Source organism: Erinaceus europaeus, chromosome 10, assembly GCF_950295315.1.
Source record: "Erinaceus europaeus chromosome 10, mEriEur2.1, whole genome shotgun sequence".
Taxonomy (NCBI): domain Eukaryota; kingdom Metazoa; phylum Chordata; class Mammalia; order Eulipotyphla; family Erinaceidae; genus Erinaceus; species Erinaceus europaeus.
The window spans coordinates 101546862-101566368 of NC_080171.1; the positions used below are offsets into that span (position 1 = coordinate 101546862).

The 19507-nt window shown below is 48.8% G+C and overlaps 1 protein-coding gene and 1 long non-coding RNA gene across 3 annotated transcripts in view; one reads left to right on the top strand and one right to left on the bottom strand.

Moving 5' to 3' along the window:
• Positions 1 to 7673: 7673 nt before the first annotated feature.
• DOLPP1 (dolichyldiphosphatase 1) lies at positions 7674 to 18681 on the top strand. 2 transcript variants are annotated; one of them, XM_007527036.3, is made up of 8 exons: positions 7674 to 7803; positions 12714 to 12814; positions 13431 to 13515; positions 13610 to 13709; positions 13905 to 14003; positions 14502 to 14630; positions 15076 to 15165; positions 17041 to 18681. In XM_007527036.3, the coding sequence occupies exons 1-8, from the start codon at positions 7728 to 7730 to the stop codon at positions 17075 to 17077; spliced, it is 717 nt and encodes a 238-aa protein (XP_007527098.1). In that variant the 5' UTR covers positions 7674 to 7727; the 3' UTR covers positions 17078 to 18681. The 2 variants fall into 2 exon arrangements, with proteins under 2 accessions (XP_007527098.1, XP_007527099.1); XM_007527037.3 differs by lacking the exon at positions 14502 to 14630.
• The window catches only part of LOC132540925 (uncharacterized), a 578575-nt gene continuing 570656 nt past the window's right edge, over positions 11589 to 19507 (bottom strand). Inside the window, exon 2 of the long non-coding RNA XR_009552121.1 lies at positions 11589 to 11732. This is a non-coding gene — a long non-coding RNA (uncharacterized LOC132540925). The remainder of the gene's footprint in view (positions 11733 to 19507) is intronic.

Genomic DNA, 19507 nt, shown 5'->3' on the forward strand with positions numbered 1-19507 from the left:
AATCAGAAACAGCTTGTCATTGTTATTTTATTTCTAAGATTTTTAGCATAAGTTGTAGACGTGTACTTCACCCCTATGTATTTTCTCTAAGATTGTTGAGCTGCAGTGTCTCCCTTTTAAAAAATATTTATTTATTTATTCCCTTTTGTTGCCCTTGTGTTTTTATTGTTGTAGTTATTATTGGTATTGTTATTGATGTCATTGTTGTTGGATAGGACAGAGAGAAATCGAGAGAGATGGGGAAGACAGGGGGAGAGTAAGATAGACACCTGCGGAACTGCTTCACTTGTGAAGTGAAGGGGGCTCAAACTGGGATCCTTACGCTGGTCCTTGTGCTTCGTGCCACGTGCACTTAACCCGCTGCGCTACTGCCTGACTCCCCAGTGCCTCCTTTCTATCCCTCGAACTGTTTAAAAGGGTGGTTGGGAGGTGGCGCAGTAGATAAGGCATTGGACTCTCAAGCATACAGTTCAATCCCTGGCAGCACATGTACCAGGCTGATGTCTGGTTCTTTCTCTCTCCTATCATTTCTCATGAATAAATAAAATCTTTTATTTTATTTTATTTTTTTATTTAAGAAAGGATTAATTAACAAAACCATAGGGTAGGAGGGGTACAATTCCACACAATTCCCAACACCCAATCTCCATTTCCCAACCCCTCCCCTGAGAGCTTTCCCATTCTCTAGCCCTCTGGGAGCATGGACCCAGGGTCATTGAGGGTTGCAGAAGGTAGAAGGTCTGGCTTCTGTAATTGCTTCCCCGCTGAACATGGGCATTGACTGGTCAATAAAATCTTTTTAAAAAAACTTTAAATTGGGAAGAAAGGAAAAAAGAAAGAAAGAAAAGAGAAGAAATGGCCACCAAGAAACATGCAGATACCTAGCCACATCAATAGCCCAGGTGGCAAAAATAGTACAATTGTTGGGTCAGGAATATAAGCATAATGATTATGCAAAAGGCATTCATGCCTGAGGTACCAGACACCCTGGATTCACTATCCAACAGCACTGTAAGCCAGAATTAAGCAATGCTCTTGTGAATAAATAAGTTTAAAAAAAAGCGGGGAGTCAGGCGGTAGTGCAGCAGGTTAAGCACATGTGGCGCAAAGGATAAGGACCACATAAGGATCCCGGTGTAAGCCCCCAGCTCCCCACCTGCAGGGGAGTCGCTTCACAGGCGGTGGAGCAGGTTTGCAGGTGTCTGTCTTTCCCCCTCTCTGCCTTCCCCTCCTCTCTCCATTTCTTTTTTCTTTTATTTATTTTTATTTATTTATTCCCTTTTGTTGCCCTTGTTGTTTTATTGTTGTAGTTATTATTGTTGTCATTGTTGTTGGATAGGATAGAGAGAAATGGAGAGGGGACAGCCTCCAGCCTATAGCCTGACTCCCCTCTCTCCATTTCTCTCTGTCCTGTCCAACGACGACATCATCAACAATAACTACAACAACAATAAAACAAGGGCAACAAAAGGAAAAATAAATAATAAAAAAATCTTAAAAAAAAAAGTGGACCAGCAAAATAACTCATTTAGGTAGTGTGCTACTTTGACATGAGCACAACCCAGGCTTGAGCCCAGCCCCTACTATATTGAATGGAGCATTGGCATTGTGGTTTCTTTCTTTTTTAATATCTTTATTTATTGGATAGAGATAGCCAGAAATCAAGAGGAAAGGGGTGGCAAGAAGAGAGACAGAGACACCTGTTGCACTGCCTCACCACTTGCAAAGTTTCCCCCTGTAGGTGGGGACCGGTGGCTTGAACCTGGATCCTGACATATGATAGTATGCACTCAACTAGGTGCACCACCACCCGTTATGGTTTCTTTTTCTCTCAGTCTCTGTACTTCTACCTAATAAATAATAAAAAGCACAAGGATCCAGATTCGAGCCCCCCAGGTCCCCACCTGCAGGGGGTCACTTCACAAGCAGTGAAGCAGGTCTGCAAGTGTCTGTCTTTCCCCTCTCTGTCTTCCCCTCCTCTCTCCATTTCTCTCTGTCCTATCCAGCAACAACAACAATAACAACAGCAACAGGGGGGAAAATGGCCACCAGGAGCAGTGAATTTGTAGTGCAGGCACCAAGCCCCGGCAATAACCCTGGGGGCCATATATATATATGTAATAAAAATAAAGATTTCCTGGGGAGTCGGGCTGTAGCGCAGCGGGTTGAGCGCAGGTGGCACAAAGCACAAGGACCGGCATAAGGATCCCCGTTCGTACCCCGGCTCCCCACCTGCAGGGGAGTCGCTTCACAGGCGGTGAAGCAGGTCTGCAGGTGTCTGTCTTTCTCTCCTCCTCTCTGTCTTCCCCTCCTCTCTCCATTTCTCTCTGTCCTATCCAACAACGACGACAACAACAACAATAACTACAACAATAAAAACAATAAGGGCAACAAAAGGGAATAAATAAATAAATAAAATAAAACATTTAAAATAAATAAATAAATAAAGATTTCCTGTATGACACACCAAAAATCACAGGTTCAGTCCCCAGCACCACCATAAACTATAGCTGAGCAGTGCTCTGGTGAAAAAAAAAAAAGGGGGGGGGACCGGTGGTGGCCTATCTAGTTAAGTGCACACATTACAATGTGCAAGGACCCAGGTTCAAGCCCACGGTCCCTACCTTCACACCTTCAGAGGGGAAGCTTCACGAGTGGTGAAGCAGGGTTGCAGGTGTCTCTCTGTTTCTCCCTCTCTCCCAGCCTCTCAATTTCTGTCTCAAATAAATACATTTATCTATTAGGTAGTGAGAGAGAGAGCCAGAAGATCACTCTGGCATATGCAATACCAAGGCTTGAACTTGGAACCTCATGTTTGAGAGTCCAGAGCTCTATCGTCTACATCTCTCAGTTTCTGATCAGTTTATTTTAGGCAGCCTTATTGTGTATTTACACTTTTGGTGGTAGGAATTAAACCTAGTGCCTCTTACATATGAAACATGGAAAACTGCTTGCTTCTCGGAGAGATGAAACTTACTCTTGTGACAACAAACTTGTAAATCATCATTTCCTCAACAAGTTAATTGTTAATTATATGGTTAGAAATGTGTTTAATTTTTTTTAGAAATATTTTATTTATCGGGGCTGGGTGATGGTACACTCAGTTAAGTGCAAGGATCTGGTTTCGAGCCCCCATTCCCCACCTACAGGGAGGGCATTTCATAAACAGTGAAGCAGGTCTACAGGTGTCTGTCTTCCTATCTCCCCTCTCAATTTCTCTGTCCTGTCAAATATAAATAAGACCAGAAAAGGAGGAATAAATGGCCAGTAGGAGCCATGGATTCATAGTGCTGGCACCGAGCCCCAGCAATAACTCATTACCCTGGTGGCAATTAATACACATACACACACACACACACACACACACACACACACACACACACCGGACAGAAAGATACACACAGAGAAAATGACCAGAGCACTGTCAGGTCTGGCTGATAGTGGTTCTGGAGATTGAATCTGGGGGCTAGGGTAGATAGCATAATGGTTATGCAAAGAGACACTCATGCCTGAGGCTCCTAAGTCCCAGGTTCAATCCCCTGAACCACCATAAGCCAGAGCTGAGGAGGGCTCTGGTAAAAAAAAAAAAAAAAAAAAAAAAAAAGATTGAATCTGGGACCTCAGATTCTCAGGCATAAGAGAATTCGCATAACTGCATAACCACTATGCTGTTTCCCCAGCTCTTGTATTTATTTTAATGACTTATCCCCAGTATGTTTACAGAATTGTGCAGTCATTAACAATTTCATTTTTTGGGAGTCAGGTGGTAGCGCAACGGGTTAAATGCACATGGCACAAAGTACAAGGACTGGCATAAGAATCCTGGTTCGAGCCCCCGGCTCCCCACCTGCAGGGGAGTCGCTTTACAGAAGGGGAAGCCGGTCTGCAGGTGTCTCTTTTTCTCTCCCCCTCTTTGTCTTCCCTGCCTCTCTCGATTTCTCTCTGTCCTATCCAACAACAATGACAGCAATAACAGCAACAGTAATAACAACGATAAAAATAACAAGGGCAACAAAAAAGGAAAATAAATATAAAAAATGAAAAAGACTATAATATATATTTATATATAAAGTATATATTAAAAGACTATAATAATAAATTAAAAATAAAGACTCATTCATTTTATGGCAAATCTCAGCATTATAATAGCATTTTTTTTCTTTTTTTTTTTTCTTTTGAAGACTAATATAAACCCATTATGTTTGTATTTGTTTTATTTACTTGGTATTTACAGTCCATTACTATCATTCTCTTGATGCTCGGATGAGACCCAGGAGGAGGTTCAGCAGCAGAGTGCATTCCATCCATGCATGAAGGCCTGGGTTCAGGCCTCAGCACCACATGACAGCACCATGGACAGCTCCAGGAAACTCCATGCACCATGGTGGAGTAGTACTTTGGGTTTTCTTCTCTCTCCCTTTTTCTTAAAATATATATATAAAAACCATGGGGTAGCAGTTGGTTACAGCCCACCCAGTAGAGTGTACCTGTTTCAGTAGGCAGGTCCTTCCCACCCTGCACCCCCTACGCCCCACCCTCTGGCCTGTTTTAGTGAGCTATCCTCCTGTCTCAGGACATGTGCTTCAAGTCCACCTAGGTGAATCTCTGGTTGTGTACTTCCCCATCCTCCTCACTGCTTGGATACACTGTCACTGAGGAGCAAGGAATCCAGGCCTATTTGCTTTTGTCAGTAAAGTGGTGGCTCCCTGAGAAGGGTCATAAGTACAGCCAGGCTCAGGGCACTATTTTGGGAAACAACTCACTCCTCACACCTCCTGCTTCTCAGAGGCTAATAATGTCAGTGTCTGAGGTAGCTGAAGACATTATGAGGAAATGGGGTCAGCAGACCCCAGGAAACCCAGATTGGAGTGGGTGGGGAACTGAGTACAGTTGAGCAGGCCTGGGGTGGGGGTGGGGGGAGGCAGGGTTCTGAATCACTATCATCCCCTGAACTCACTCAGCCCAGACCATGGTCCTGCCTCCAGCTGCCCAGCAATCCCACACATCTTTGGTGGGCAAGTGAAGGATTCTCTGGTTTATTCTTACTTCTCATAAGCATTTATGTCACCTCTTAGGCACTTGTTCTAAATCGGGACTGGGCCAGGCACAAATATATAACAAGCCCTATTATCATATTGCCTTTAGTTTCACCAGAATCCCCAAAGCTTATTAAAATTGTAGATGCTGGGGCTTGGGCGGTATTGCAGCGGGTTAAGCATGTGGCACGAAGTGCAAGGACCTGCTTAAGGATCCTGGTTGGAGCCCCCGGCTCCCCACCTGCAGGGGAATCACTTGACAGGCAGTGAAGCAGGTCTGCAGGCGTCTTTCTCTCCCCCTCTCTGTCTCCCCCTCCTCTCTCCATTTCTCTCTGTCCTATCCAACAACAACAACAATAACAACAATAATAACTATAACAACAAGGGCAGTGGCCCAGGAGATGGCGCAGTGGATAAAGCATTGGGCTCTCAAGCTGGAGGTCCCCAGTTCAATCCCTGGCAGCACATATACCAGAGTGATGTCTGGTTCTTTCTCTCTTCTATCTTTCTCATTAATAAATAAATAAAAATTTTTAAAATTTATTATATTTATTTACTTTCCCTTTTGTTGCCCTTGTTGAAATAAAATCTTAAAAACAAACAAACAGGGGGTCGGGCGGTGGTGCAGTGGGTTAAGCGCACGTGGCGCAAAGCGCAGGGACCGGCGTAAGGATCCCGGTTCGAGCCCCCGGCTCCCCACCTGCAGGGGAGTCGCTTCACGGGCGGTGAAGCAGGTCTGCAGGTGTCTATCTTTCTCTCCCCTCTCTCTCTGTCTTCCCCTCCTCTCTCCATTTCTCTCTGTCCTATCCAACAACAAAGCAACGTCGACGATGGCAATAATAACCGCAACGAGGCTGCAACAACTAGGGCAACAAAAAGGGGGAAAAAATGGCCTCCAGGAGCGGTGGATTCATGGTGCAGGCACCGAGCCCAGCAATAACCCTGGAGGAAAAACAAACAAACAGACAAACAAAAAGAAACAAGGGCAACAAAAGGGAGAAAAAAAGAATAAAAAGTTTTTTAAAATGTAGATGCCCAGGGCTCCAACCTAGATCTTTTTGATCAATCCAAACTTCAGTGGAATCCAGGAATCTGATTTTCTTTTTTAATATTTATTTTATTTTATTTATTTATTCCCTTTTGTTGCCCTTGTTTTATTGTTGTCGTTGTTGTTGGATAGGACAGAGAGAAATGGAGAGAGGAGGGGAAGACAGAGAGGGGGAGAGAAAGATAGACACCTGCAGACCTGCTTCACCGCTGTGAAGTGACCTCCTTGCAGGTGGGGAGCCAGGGCTCAAACCGGGATCGTTGAGCCGGTCCTTGTGCTTTGCGCCACGTGTGCTTAACCCGCTGTGCTACAGCCAGACTCCCAGGAATCTGCTTTTCTATAATCTTATCTTTGTGCTGCACAAAGCCAGTTGACCATAGCTTACTGGGAGAGACAAACAAGGAACTGAATGTGTATCTGTTGGCCAACGCTGAGGTAGAAGGGAAGCAGTTGTGGGAGCCCAGTGAGGACACCTCTCGACAACAGACACCTGAGTCAAAAGGGAAGGCAACGTGGGTGGGAGGGAAGAGGCATTCCAGGCAGTGGAACATTTGTAAAAGTTGGGGCAGGGCATTTGACCCAGATTTTAATACACTCTAGCCTGAGAGTGTAGGGGTAGAAGTGGATGGGGAGGTGCTCCGGGAGGTGACACAGTGGATAAAGCATTGGATTCTTAAGCATGAGGTCCCAAGTTCAATCCCCGGCAGCACATGTACCACAGTGACATCTGGTCCTTCCCTTTCTATCTTTCTCATTAATACATAAAATATTTTTTTAGAAAAAGAAGTGGGTGGGGAGGAGGGTGGCTGTTGGTACAGAATTTTGTAAGCTACTGAGAGGAATGCTTTGGGGAAATTGAAGTGTCGGTGGAAAACTGGCATAAAATGTTTCCAAGTATGCTTCATTAAACTGTACAAATGTGCCTGAATCGATAGATCTGTTAACTGAGTGAAAGAAGATAGGAAATCTTTCATTATAAACTAAGCTTCTACTCTTAGCATCAGTTAAAGTGTTCAGGTCACTTAATCCACCTCTATCCAGTAGGCTTTATGTGACTTGCACTGTCATTCATCAATGAAGGCAGAAAAAAAAGAAGTCTCTTCTGGACCTTTGGGCTCAGTTTACTCATAAATAAAAGTTGGTGGATAATGACGCTCTCGGGTCAAGGCTGTTTCCCTGCTTCAAACGAGGACGCTGACCCACCCCCGGCAGGCTCTGGATACCAGGGAAACCTCTACACCCTGGAAATCCCAACCAAACCAAAGCTCCCACCAAAGTGCAACACGCCCCCTAAACTAACGTCTGATTGGCCCGCCTTGCTCGCATTGCGAGCCAAACTCACCTTGTGATTGGTTGTTTTGCTCTCTGTTCTGTGTTGAAAGCCTCTTCTTTCCTGATTGGCCAAGCATCTACTTGCGCTCGCCCCGGATTGGGTTTCGGCTTGCTCGGATTTCAGGCTCCTAGGGGCCCCACTCTCTGATTCGTCGTTCGGGCCAGTCCCACCTCCTGCGCGTTGACTGGCTGCGCTGATACTTGCATCAGCCTCCGATTGGGTGCTCAGAGCCTTCCTGGCGTGATAGGTCAGGACCACCGCCTCCCTGGCTCTCCATTGGCTGTTCCGCGAAGCCCGGTCTCCGGGTAAGATGGCAGCGGACGGACAGTGCTCGCTCCCCGCTTCATGGCGGCCCGTGACCCTCACCCACGTCGAATATCCTGCAGGTAAACTGCAACCCCGGCTCCGAGGATGCCCTCCCGCGGCCTGCCTGTCATCCCTGGGCGCTCCAACCCACGCGAGCCCACGGAGGGGGAGCAAGGGGCCTGGGTGGGAACTGTCAAATAGTGAGCTATGGAGAGGCTCGCCCGGTGCGCGCGTCGCGCAGGCGCAGTGGTGCAGCGATGAGCTGGGAGAAATTGCGAGCCGCTCGCTGGTGCCCTCTGCGGCTGCGCGGACGGGACACTCCCCCGGGTCCAGGGGTGCGGGTGGGCTGTCCAGGGGCTAGGGTCGGTGGGGAGCGGGAAAGGGTCAGGGGTGTGGACCCGGGCCCTTGTTCCCAGCCTTCCCTGAGAGGCCCGACTCCCTCCCAGGAGTGTAGGGAGTGTCTGCTTCCTTCAAAGAACCGTCTGGTTTGCCTGTAAGAAAGAGTTGGCTGTGGTTGGGAGTGTGTGCAAACGCAGGCCAGGCAACCTTTGGTTGTTTTGGATACTTTTGGTGCCACGCCCCGAGCGGGACATGGCTTCACGACAGAGGGGGCCCAGACAGGATCTTGGTTTCCAGAGCTTCCCATGAGACGCATCTCTGGAAGTGCATGGTTTTCCAGCCGGGAGGCCCCTTATGACCCTTTTGGAAGTGGGTTGGTAGATTGGTGCAGAGCTTGCACCTTGGAGCCTAGGTTTCCTGGGTTCGATTTCAGGCTGCTTTGGTTATTACATCTCTATAGTGGGACTAATCATAGTGCCTCCCTTTTAGTGGTGGCAGAAGAATCAAGTAACAGTAGGCCCGAGATAGGCGGAGAGCAGCTGCTGGCACACTAAAAGCACCTAATATATGACTACAGTTAATATTATCCTACCTTTTGAAGACCCACCCAGGCTCACCCCAGCCTCCCTGGGTAGCATTGTGGGGAACAATAGGAAGGGCCTGCTCAGTGTTGCTCGCATGGGCAGGGGTGTGGGAATCAGGGTGTGCTGAGGGCCCCAGGACTGGAAGCTAGGGGACTTTGACCCTGGGTGTTCTGGGTTATCGTGGGACTGAGGTGGTCCTGTCAGATGCTGGGTCCTATCCGCCACCTGTCTGCCCATGATCCATCTATCTATTCAGCCAGTATCCACTGAGTGCTTCCTGAGTACGAGGCCATGGGCTGGCTTCTCATTTAAAAAGGTGAACAGGCTGATATATCCATCCACCCCTGGATTGTGAAAAAAAAAAAATCCCACTTTGCAGGAATAAACCCAGGACCTGCAGAGGGGAAGGGGCTCAACTCTGGCATCATCACCTCCATGACTTTCCCTCCCTGGTCTGAGAGTAACTTCTCTCTTTTTTTAAAATTTATTTTTTTTATAAAAAATATATAAATATATATTTATTATTTATTTTCCCTTTTGTTGCCCTTATTGTTTTTTATTGTTGTAGTTATTATTGCTGTTGTTGTCATCGTTGTTGGATAGGACAGAGAGAAATATAGAGATGAGGGAAAGACAGAGAGGGGGAGAGAAAGATAGACATCTGCAGACCTGTTTCACCGCTTGTGAAGTGACTCCCCTGCAGGTGGGAAGCTGGGGGCTCGAACCCTGATACTTACGCTGGTCCTTGAGCTTCGGGCCATGTGCGCTTAACCCACTGCGCTACTGCTGGATTCCGGAGAGTAACTTCTCTAGGTGTTCACAGTCTTTAGCAAGTGAGAAGGGGGATCCTGGCCATTGTGAACCTCAGGATGCAGGCTGTCATGAGGGATTGTTTGCTGTGGGTTCCAGAGCCTGGGACCATCTGGTGATGTCTCGTACTTCATTGACTCTTCTGTGACCCCTGCTTTTCTCCATATTCCTTTTATTATTATTATTTTAAATATTTATTCCTTTTTGTTCCCCTTGTTGTTTTATTGTTGTAGTTATTATTGTTATCGTTATTGTTGGATAGGACAGAGAAATGGAGAGAGAAGGGGAAGGCAGAGAGGGGGAGAGAAAGATAGACACCTACAGACCTGCTTCACCGCCTGTGAAGTGACTCCCCTGCAGGTGGGGAGCCAGGGTCTCCAACCGGGATCTTTATGCTGGTCCTTGCACTTGGCGCCACCTGTGCTTAACCCGCTGCGCTACCGCCCAACTCTCTATTATTATTTATTAGATAGAGACAGAGAGAAATTGAGAGAGGAGGAGGAGATAGAGAGGGAGAGAAACAACTGTAGCCCTGCTTCACCACTCATGAAGCTTTCCCGCCCTGCAGGTAGGGACCAGGGGCTTGAACCCAGGTCCTTGTGCACTGTACCTGGCCCCCATTTCTTCATATTCCTCACCACACTGATCCTTGCTTCCTTCACTATTGCTTAATCTCATATCTTGAGTTGGGCTGGACTTGAGGAGTTGAATGGAATGGAAAGAAACTGTTTCCTTGTGCAGTTGGAGCCCACTGTTCTGAGGGAGAGTTTCACATCAGTCTGCTATAGGCATCGACATGCTTATCATGAACAATGCCCAGGTTATAATCCTGCTACAATACTGAGAGGTCCACAGTGGGACCCCACTGCAGTGGGTACTTCATTTACGGCAGATCAACTCAAACAACATCTCTGGTGGGGAAACTGTGCAAAGATCCAGAAGTAGGATAGCACAGTGTGCTCAGGGAAATAAAATTGGAGCCTAGAACTGGAGCTGAAGATGGGAGGGAAGCACAGCCAGGATCACAGGGCCTAATGAGCTGAGTTGCGGTGGTGCTGACCCAAGGGTCGTGGGAGCTGTGATTGACTCCAGTTAAACCTGGGGAAAGGCAGCCTTCACAGCACCTTCAGAAAGACTCTGAGGCAGTGCTGGCTGCAGGACAGGCCACGAAAATGACATAAGACTTGGTGGCACTAGCTAATTCTTTTCCTCGAGGCCTAGTGCCCTGTGTGTCACAGTCTCAATTTAGCAAGAGGCCAGGCTATTGTGCACAGAAGACTGAGACCCAGGAAATGGAAGATGTTCATTCAGTGAGCCTGTGGCACCTTTCTTCCCAGGCTATCTCCAAGCCAGCCCTACCCTAGAGGTAAGGCCAAGCATGTGGCTAGCATTTAGACTTAGCTCTGTGTGGGCACCTTCCCTGCTACCTAATGAGGCCAGACTGGTGGTGTGGGTCATTTCCTATTCCAGCTTCACCCAATCTCTTTTTAATTAATTAGTTAATTAATTAATGTATTGCATAGAGACAGAATCTGAGAAGGAGAGGGGAGACAGAGAGGGAGAGATAAAGAACATTATCTGTAATCCTGCTTTACCACTGTGAAACTTCTCGCCTGCAGGTGGTGATCTGGGGCTTGAACCCAGGTCCTTGCACATCATAACATACGTACTCAACCAGGTGTGCCACCACCCGGCCCCTCATCACCCAATCTCTTGGTGGTGAGCATAGCTATCAGTATACAAGTGTCTTGGGTGCCAGGCCCAAGCTGAATGTCTGTCTCATTAGAGCTTCCATAACCATAGGAGGTAGCTACTAATTCCCCATTTCATAGGGGAGAAAGCTGAGACTTGAGGAAATGCAACGAGGCCTTACTGAGGTCATGCAACCAGCAAGGGTTGGCATAGGAACTGGAGTTGCCCTATGAACCCAGAGTAGGCATGTAGCTGCCCTGTCTTGATGGTGAGGACAGTCTTTGGACTTGGCATCAGCCCTGCCCTTGGGCATCAGGTAGAATGGAACGCATCTCGTACTTCATGTCTTCATCTCTCAAAAGACACTCTTAGTCCCCATACTGCCCCCCTCTCAGGCCAATTAGGAGGTTACAAAACAGATAGTATGTAGGGAGTCAGTTTTGTTTTTGTTTTCTTTCTTTCTTTTTTTTTTTTTAAGAATTTATTTATTTATGAAAAAGATAGGAGGAGAAAGAACCAGACATCACTCTGGCACATGTGCTGCTGGGGATCGAACTCGGGACTTCATGCTTGAGAGTCCAGAGCTTTATCACTGCACCACCTCCCGGACCACTTTTGTTTGTTTTCTTTCAGTAGAGAGGCAGTGAGACACTGTTAATGTAACAGGCAGTGTTTTGGGGCAGCATGTTCTCTCCACTGCTGACCTTGATCCCTGTTGGCATCTGCGGTATCTCCCCAAATCTGAGTGCTATCTGGAGATGACAGACTCCCCTGGAGACCCGGGGCTTGACTGGGGCAGCCCCAGCACAGCACTGCATTCCAGAGGCACCTAAGTGCAGTCAGGTTGCCTCTGGATAAAGGGGTTGGCTTTAGGGGTCAGACTTGGCCAGCTTCAAATTCCTGTTGTGGTGGGGTGGTGGGAGGAGTGCCCAAACCAGGCGAGATACTTATGAAATATTTTATTTTAGAATCAGTGAAATAGCTCACTTGAATAATGGTGCTTTGCCATGTGTATGTGCCACACAGCTCCCACCACATTGAAGGGCTCTTCAGTACTTAGGGTCTCTTTCATTCTCTGTCTCTACCTATATCGAAAAAAGAAAAAAGAAAGAAAGAAAGTTTTATTCTATTCACGAGAGAGAGAGAGAGAGAGAGAGGGGAGGTTGGAAGTTTCACATAGGACAGGGAGACAGAGAAGTCAGACCATCACTTTGGTACACTGGGGATTGAACCAGGAACCTCAGGCATGTGAATCCAGTGCTCTTCCAGTTAAGCTATCTTCCCAGGCACCAGAGATTTGACTTTTAGTTCAGATCCCACCTCTTTCCAACCATGTGTTACTGGACCCTGTGGGACTCAAGTTTCTTCATCTGGATCATAGGGACAGTGAACTTTAAACTCGTCATCTATGAACTTTGCTCATGATGCCCCTGATGGTACTGGGCTGGAGGCTTCTGCAGCTGCCTGCTGGCCTTGGCACTCTGGCCCCTCTTGACTTGCTAGGGACTGGCTTCTCATCTGATGCTTACACTCTGTTTTCATCTTGTTCTCTCTGCCTCTGCCAGGTGACCTCTCTGGCCACATCCTTGCCTACCTGAGCCTTAGCCCTGTGTTTGTCATCATCGGTTTTGTAACCCTCATCATATTCAAGCGGGAGCTGCACACGGTGAGTTTGTCCTCAGCTGAGCTGGGGCCTGTATTGTTCTATACCAGGTGCGTGGCCTACCCTTGCATGACTCTACTATTTTTTTTTTTTTTTTTTGCTACCAGGGTTATCATTGGGGCTTGGTGTTTGCACTATGAATCCACTGCTCCCGATGGCCATTTTACTTTTTTCTATTTTTCTTTGACAGGACGGAGAGAAATTGAGAGGGGAGGAGAGAGAGAGAGAGAAAGATAGACCCCTGCTGACCCACTCCACCATTCATGAAGCACTCCCTGTGCAGGTGGGGAGTAGAGGGCCCAAACCTGGGTCCAGGTACCTGGTAATATGTGCACTTAACCAGGTGCACCACCACCCGGCCCTCCACTTTTGTTCTTTTTCTTTGCCAGAGCACTGCTCAGCTCTGGCTTGTGGGGGTGCTGGGGACTGAACTTGGGCCCTTGGATCCTTAGGCATTAAAAGTGCTTTGCATAACCATCATGCTATCTCCCTGGCCCCGCCACTTTTCTTGAGGCATGTAGAACGTCTTGGCTAGTGCCAGAGTGTTCACCATTGGGCTGGGATGTTGTGTTGAGGCCGCCATCTCTGGGGCTAGACTTACCACTCGTCTTCCCAGCAGATTTCCTTCCTTGGGGGCCTGGCACTGAATGAGGGGGTCAACTGGTTGATCAAGCACGTCATCCAGGAGCCACGGCCCTGTGGAGGTAGGGTCTAAGCCCTGGGGTCCTGAGGATTCCTGAGGCTGGGGCATCACTGGGAGGCCTGCTTCTCCCCAACACACCATGCTCTCGCCCTCAGGCCCCCACACTGCAATTGGAACCAAGTATGGGATGCCCTCCAGCCATTCTCAGTTCATGTGGTTCTTCTCTGTCTATTCCTTCCTATTCTTGTATTTAAGGTAAGCTTTCTGTTTTCACTGGGGTGGCCCTGAATGGCCCTGGCCGGTATCCTTGGGGCTGGTCTTCGCTGGGCTTGGGAGGAGCTGCAGCCAGGCAGAAGTTACCAAGGAGCACTTGGATGGGCCAGGGGGCTGTTCGGAAGGCCTGAGCTCTAGGCTGTGGGTAGAGGCCATCTGATGGGTTTGTTTTCCCAGAATGCACCAAACGAACAATGCCAGGTTCCTGGACTTGCTGTGGAGGCACGTGCTCTCCCTGGGTCTCCTCACCGCAGCCTTCCTAGTCTCCTACAGCAGGTATGGGGGGAGGGAGAACCTCTATCCCACACCCCGCTTACTGGGGTCTTACTGGATTTTGAATCCCTGTTGGACCCCACAGTGGACCTTATAGGGCAGGACTGGGAGAGGTCCCAGGCCTCTAGTTCTAAAAGGAGAGCACTCCAGCTGCTCCCTGCAGCCCAGTCCCTGCTCTCTTCTGGCTGAGCCCCAGTTTCTGAGGACACCTCCACATCTTGGCTCTCTATTCCCAACCTCCTGGAGGAGCCCCTTGCAGACAGTTTGAGAGTTCAGGGACCCTGCCAAAGGAAAACAAAGTCCACCTGAGCCATCCTTCTGTCATTTCCACAGATAGAGGGAACAGCTGTTGGGACCTCACCCCCTGCCTCTTTCTGGAAGTAGATCTGAGGCTCTGTGTTCCCAGAAGTCTGTCCTCTCTCTGTTTGTCCCTCAGTGTGCAGACTCAGGGAAGTGCTGCCACTGACTGGTTCTCATGAATTGCCCTCTGTCTTGGCCCAGAGTCTATCTGCTGTATCACACCTGGAGCCAGGTGTTCTATGGGGGCATCACTGGAAGCCTCATGGCCATCGCCTGGTTCATCTTCACCCAGGAGGTCCTCACACCACTGTTCCCCAGGATAGCAGCCTGGTAACCTGTCTCTTGCTCCTGTTGCTGTGGCTTCTTATGGGTGGGACTGTGATACAGAGGACTCAGGGGTTGGGAACTTTGTCAGCCTTAGTCTTGCTAGAAGATTCTAGTGTCCAGTCTCTGGTGGGCTAGCTGCTAGACCCCTCATGCCTGACTTCCCCGTCCCCCAAGGGCCCTGGGGCCCTCTCCTGTCGTTGCCTAGTTCTGAAAGCAGCCTGAGTCTTCTTGGGTTGTGTGTACAGTGTGGTGATGTCTTTTTCTGTCATGTAGATGACATGTGTGAGTCTCTCGTATCTCAGCCAGGTAAAGGCTCAAAGACTTTCTGGGAATGGGGTGGGGCAGTACTGTCAAGTCCCAGGCACTGGTGTGTGTGTGTCTGACTCAGTGATAAATAATCGCCTCATGTCTTTCTGTGGTCCTAACTTCTGGGTATCTGTCTCTACAGGCCTATCTCTGAGTTCTTCCTAATTCGAGACACAAGCCTCATCCCCAATGTACTCTGGTTTGAGTACACAGTCACCCGGGCAGAAGCCAGGTGAGTTCGGGGGCCAGCAGTCAGTGAGTCCTGGTTCAGTGGACTGCACGCCCAGGGCAGCCTGTCTTCCCGTTTTCGGAGGACTCCTCAAGAGCTGGGCACTTACCTAAGCACTTTCCTTATATTGCCTAACTGAATCCTCATCTGATCTCTGTTTATAGATGAGAAAAATGAGGCTCAGAAGAGAGGAGTCACTTGACAGAGAGCTTGCAGATTGTGGGGGGCTATTTCGTCCAAATACTTTCTGGTCAACGGGTAAACCCAAGTGCAATAAGCTAGGGACTGCCCCCAGTTGGATGACAAGTCCAGGCACGACTAGACTTTGGAATCTCCTCACTCAGCTCTCCTGTTCCATTCACCACAAATGCTGGGTGGGGTATCTACTGGGTGAGGGAAGGCCTGGCTCCTAGAGGAACTGAGGTGAGACTGGTTCCAGGGGAAGCCTGGCAGGTTCATGCTTCTGAGGGGGAACATAGGATGGGGCTAGGCATCACCGTAGCCTGCAAACGTATCTAGTGCATCATGGTCCAGTTTATCCTAACAAGCCTAGGGGCAAAGCCCTGGATCCATGAGGAAAGGGGGTTGGGGGGGGGGGGTTAAAGCAGGCAATTCCATTATTGGCAGAAAGGCCCAAATGGCTCAGGCTGTGCTCCACTTGGCTCCCAGTGGTCCCTGCCCCCAGCTCGGTCCCTCCCTGTCAAGCTATTGCCACCTGCCTTTCTTTACCAAAATCTCAGGGTTTACCAGCTGTGTGCCTGACTGTACAGCAGCCCCTGCAGGCAGGGTAGACAGGAAGAACTAAGGTATTTAGCTATGTGATCAGCATCCTGGGCTTGGGAACTTTGTGACAGGAAAACAATTTGGGGGTGTAGGTTGGACCTTCTGCGTAGGGGAGATAAGCCTAAGGGAGAAAGAGTTGGTCTTTTAAAGAGCCAATAGGGGGCTGTGCTCTCAGCAGAGGGAGTAGCAGGTGCAAAGCTCCTGGGTCAGGATGAAGTCAAACTGGCCTATGTGGCTGGAGCCCAAGGGGCCCACAGAATGGGTAGGGGGCAAGACTGGGGCCAGATCACATAGGACTTGTGAGCAGTTAGGTTTCTTGAATTTTGACTCCTAGACCAACCAGCCCTTATTCTCCTAGCCTCCACATCTCCACAAATTCTTTTCTTTCATTCAAAGACTTATTTCCTGTGTGATTGAGAGAGATCAGAACATCACTCTGGCATATATAGTGCCCAGCTCCAGTCCCAGATGCTCACCCGTGCAAGTCCTGTGCTCTGCTTGCTGAAGCACCTCACTGAGTGTGACTACCCATTTCTGAGTCTCAGCCAGCTCCAACAGAAAATGGGCTGTTTATCTGTTTCCCTCAGGCTCCTGGGCTCATCATGGGTATAGTCATTTCTCCCCAAATGTGGTGCTCATATTCCCTCTATATCTGCCATTTCTTCTGTCTTTGCTTCCTGCTGGGAGAACTCATTAACTTCTTAGTTTGCTTTTGACTGGTAGTAATACAAAGCCACTTGTGCTGGCTTATTTGCAAAGGGGAACTCCCTGTCTGTAATTAGTTGGAATCCAGTCAGTGTTCTCTCATGCTGGCTCTCACTCCTGCCCCAATCTCTTGGCTGAGACATCTGTGATGCAGACCTGGCCAGAAAGATTGATTGTCTCTAGGTCCAAAGTCCCAGGTCACAGAATAGAAGCTGAGTGACGTCTCTGACCAACCACTAGGACTGCTGGGGTGGACTTCTTCCATTTGGATGGAATTTTTGGTGGGGCAGAGACAGCTGAGGGATCAGGTCCTTAGACACCAGGAGTCCCCTTATCTGACCCCACCCCTGTGTATTGTTTTGTTTTGTTTTTCGTTTTTTCTCTCCTTAGGAACAGACAGCGCAAGCTAGGGACAAAACTGCAGTGACTGGTGAGTGTGGCTGGGCCCAGACTTCAGATGTGGCCTGCACGATGCCAGGATGGATGGAATGACTGAGGGATGAAGCAGAGACCTCTACAGACCCAAGTCACCAAGTGGAGCCTTTTTTCCCCTTATTTTAATTTTGATGAACAAGGTGGACCAAAGGGCTGAGCTAGCCCCTCAACCAGGACCCTGGAGGACCTGCTGCCAGGAGGCCACATGGCAGAGACCCTGGCTGTGCCGCTGCCAGCCCCAGGCTGGGTGGAAGGGGCCCTTGGCGCAGGCACCAGGGTGTGGGGAGAGGAAAGGGCTTGCACTTCTGATCGAAGGACCAGGAGATCCAGTTGGCATGAAAAATACGCACTATTTATTTTTTCGTTTTGTCAAAGGCAGATGGGATTTTGGAGAGGGGCTGGAATAGCCAGCTTCGCAATGGCTACCCTGCTCTCAGAGGCACCTAGGTCAGCTCCCAGGCTCTTTGCCTGGGGGTAGACCACCTTTCCATGGGCCTGAAGAGGGTCCTGAGCACCCAGGAAGAGGGGAGCATTCCTGTGCCCTCCCTGCCACCATTGCCATTCCAGAACCTCGTTCAGTGTTTCCTTGTCTGGGGGCCAGGGCCCAGAGAGAGCACGCATCTGGCGGCTGCTATCATTGTGTTCTACCCCGTATCAACCCAACACCACAAGGGCTTTCTCTGGTCCCCTGTCCCCGAGATACTGGTCCCTTTATAACAAAAGAGCCTGCACATGTGGGTGAACAAACCCAAGCTGTTTACAGCTCTTTTTTGTCCTGCCATCCTTCCTTCCTTCCTTCTTCTTCCTTCCTTCCTTTCCTCCCTCCTTCCTTCCTTCCTTTCCTCCCTCCTTCCTTCCTTCCTTCCTTCCCTCCCTCCTTCCTTCCTTCCTTCCTTCCTTCATTCATTCATTCATTCATTCTTCCTTCGTTTTTGTCTGATAGCAGTTAGACTTCATCTCCACTCGAACAAAGATGCAAAGGAACCCAGAGGCAGAGTGATTAGAGGGGGCCTCTTCCCTCTCTGTGTACCCGAGCATTCTGCACCCTTCCTGACTCCCCTTTGAGAGACCAGGACCCTACCGCACTTGTCCTCCAGTCCGTGTCCAGGGTGTGGGTCCAGGACCCCTCACTGTCTAACTTGGGGGGGGAGAACCCCTCACTGTCTAACTTGGGGGGGTGCGGGTGGATAGCTCCTACCGAAGGAGCCTCTCTAGGAAGTTTCTGAACCAGGCTGCTTGGGACCTACATTCAAATCCTTCCTGCTACCTTTTCCCTTGTGGGGGTTCCTAATCTGCTGCTGAAGCACAATATTTTGGTGCTTTCTTTTTCTCATTGGTTAAAGACAGTGTCCAAAAGCCATTCCAGATGTCAGGACCAGGGGCCTATTTCTGGGGAAGGTTGGCCAGTCCTCACATTTTCCTCCCCTTCCCTTCTTACTTTTTATTTTTTACTCTTTTTCTTTTCTCTCTTTCTTCCTCTCTTTCTTTCTTCCTTTCTTTCTGGAGACAAGCCAAGTGAGAGGTGGTTTGATTTAAGAAAAAAAAAAAATCAACGAAATTGTTTACTATTGTTTTAAAATAAAATCTTGAACTCTGGCTGCTTGGGTATATGTTGGTTGAGAGCATTGGTGGAGGGTGGGGGTGACAGTGGGGACATATGTCCTTGAGGAGCAAGACTGTGAGGTCCATCCAGTCACAAACATCTGGGACAACCAGCCCCCAAAGCAGGGCTGGAAATGACCTCTCATGACATCTACCAAGTCAAAGGGGACTTCACTGCCATTTATTGTCAGGGCTTCACCTGTCTCAGCTGACATTTTCAGACAGAGACAGAGGGAAAGATACCTGTGCACTGAAGCTTCCTCCAGTGTGGTGAGAACCAGGCTCAAACCTGGCCACACACATGGCAAAGCAGCACACTACCGAGATGGACTATTTTGCTGGTCCAGTTTCCTCGCTTTTAGCTCCAATCTACTGATGCTCTGAGCTGACCCTGACTCTTCTTAATAGCTCTGTTTCTCTTCCCTGTGATGTGGAGGGGGGGGACGGCCAGTGTGCCTTCCTTGAGCCTCAGACAGGAGCCCAGAACACTGTTCAGCTGCAGTATAAAATGGGGAATTGAACCCGTGGCCTCTGGGGCTTGCAGGGACACAAGCTGGTGCTCTAATAGCTGTGCTATCTCCCTAGCCCTGCTTGCTTTTTTTATTTAGCTGCCACAGTTTTTACTGGGACTTTGTACTTGTATGATTCTACCACTTCTGGCAGATTTTTTTATTTTTAGAGAAACAATAAGAAGGAAAGAGAGAGAGATCATAGTACTCATGAAACTTCCCCTTTATATGAGGCTCCCATGAGGAAACCAGGAGCTCAGACCTGGGTTCTCACGCATGGTAAAGTATGCACTTTACTGAGTGAGGCATTT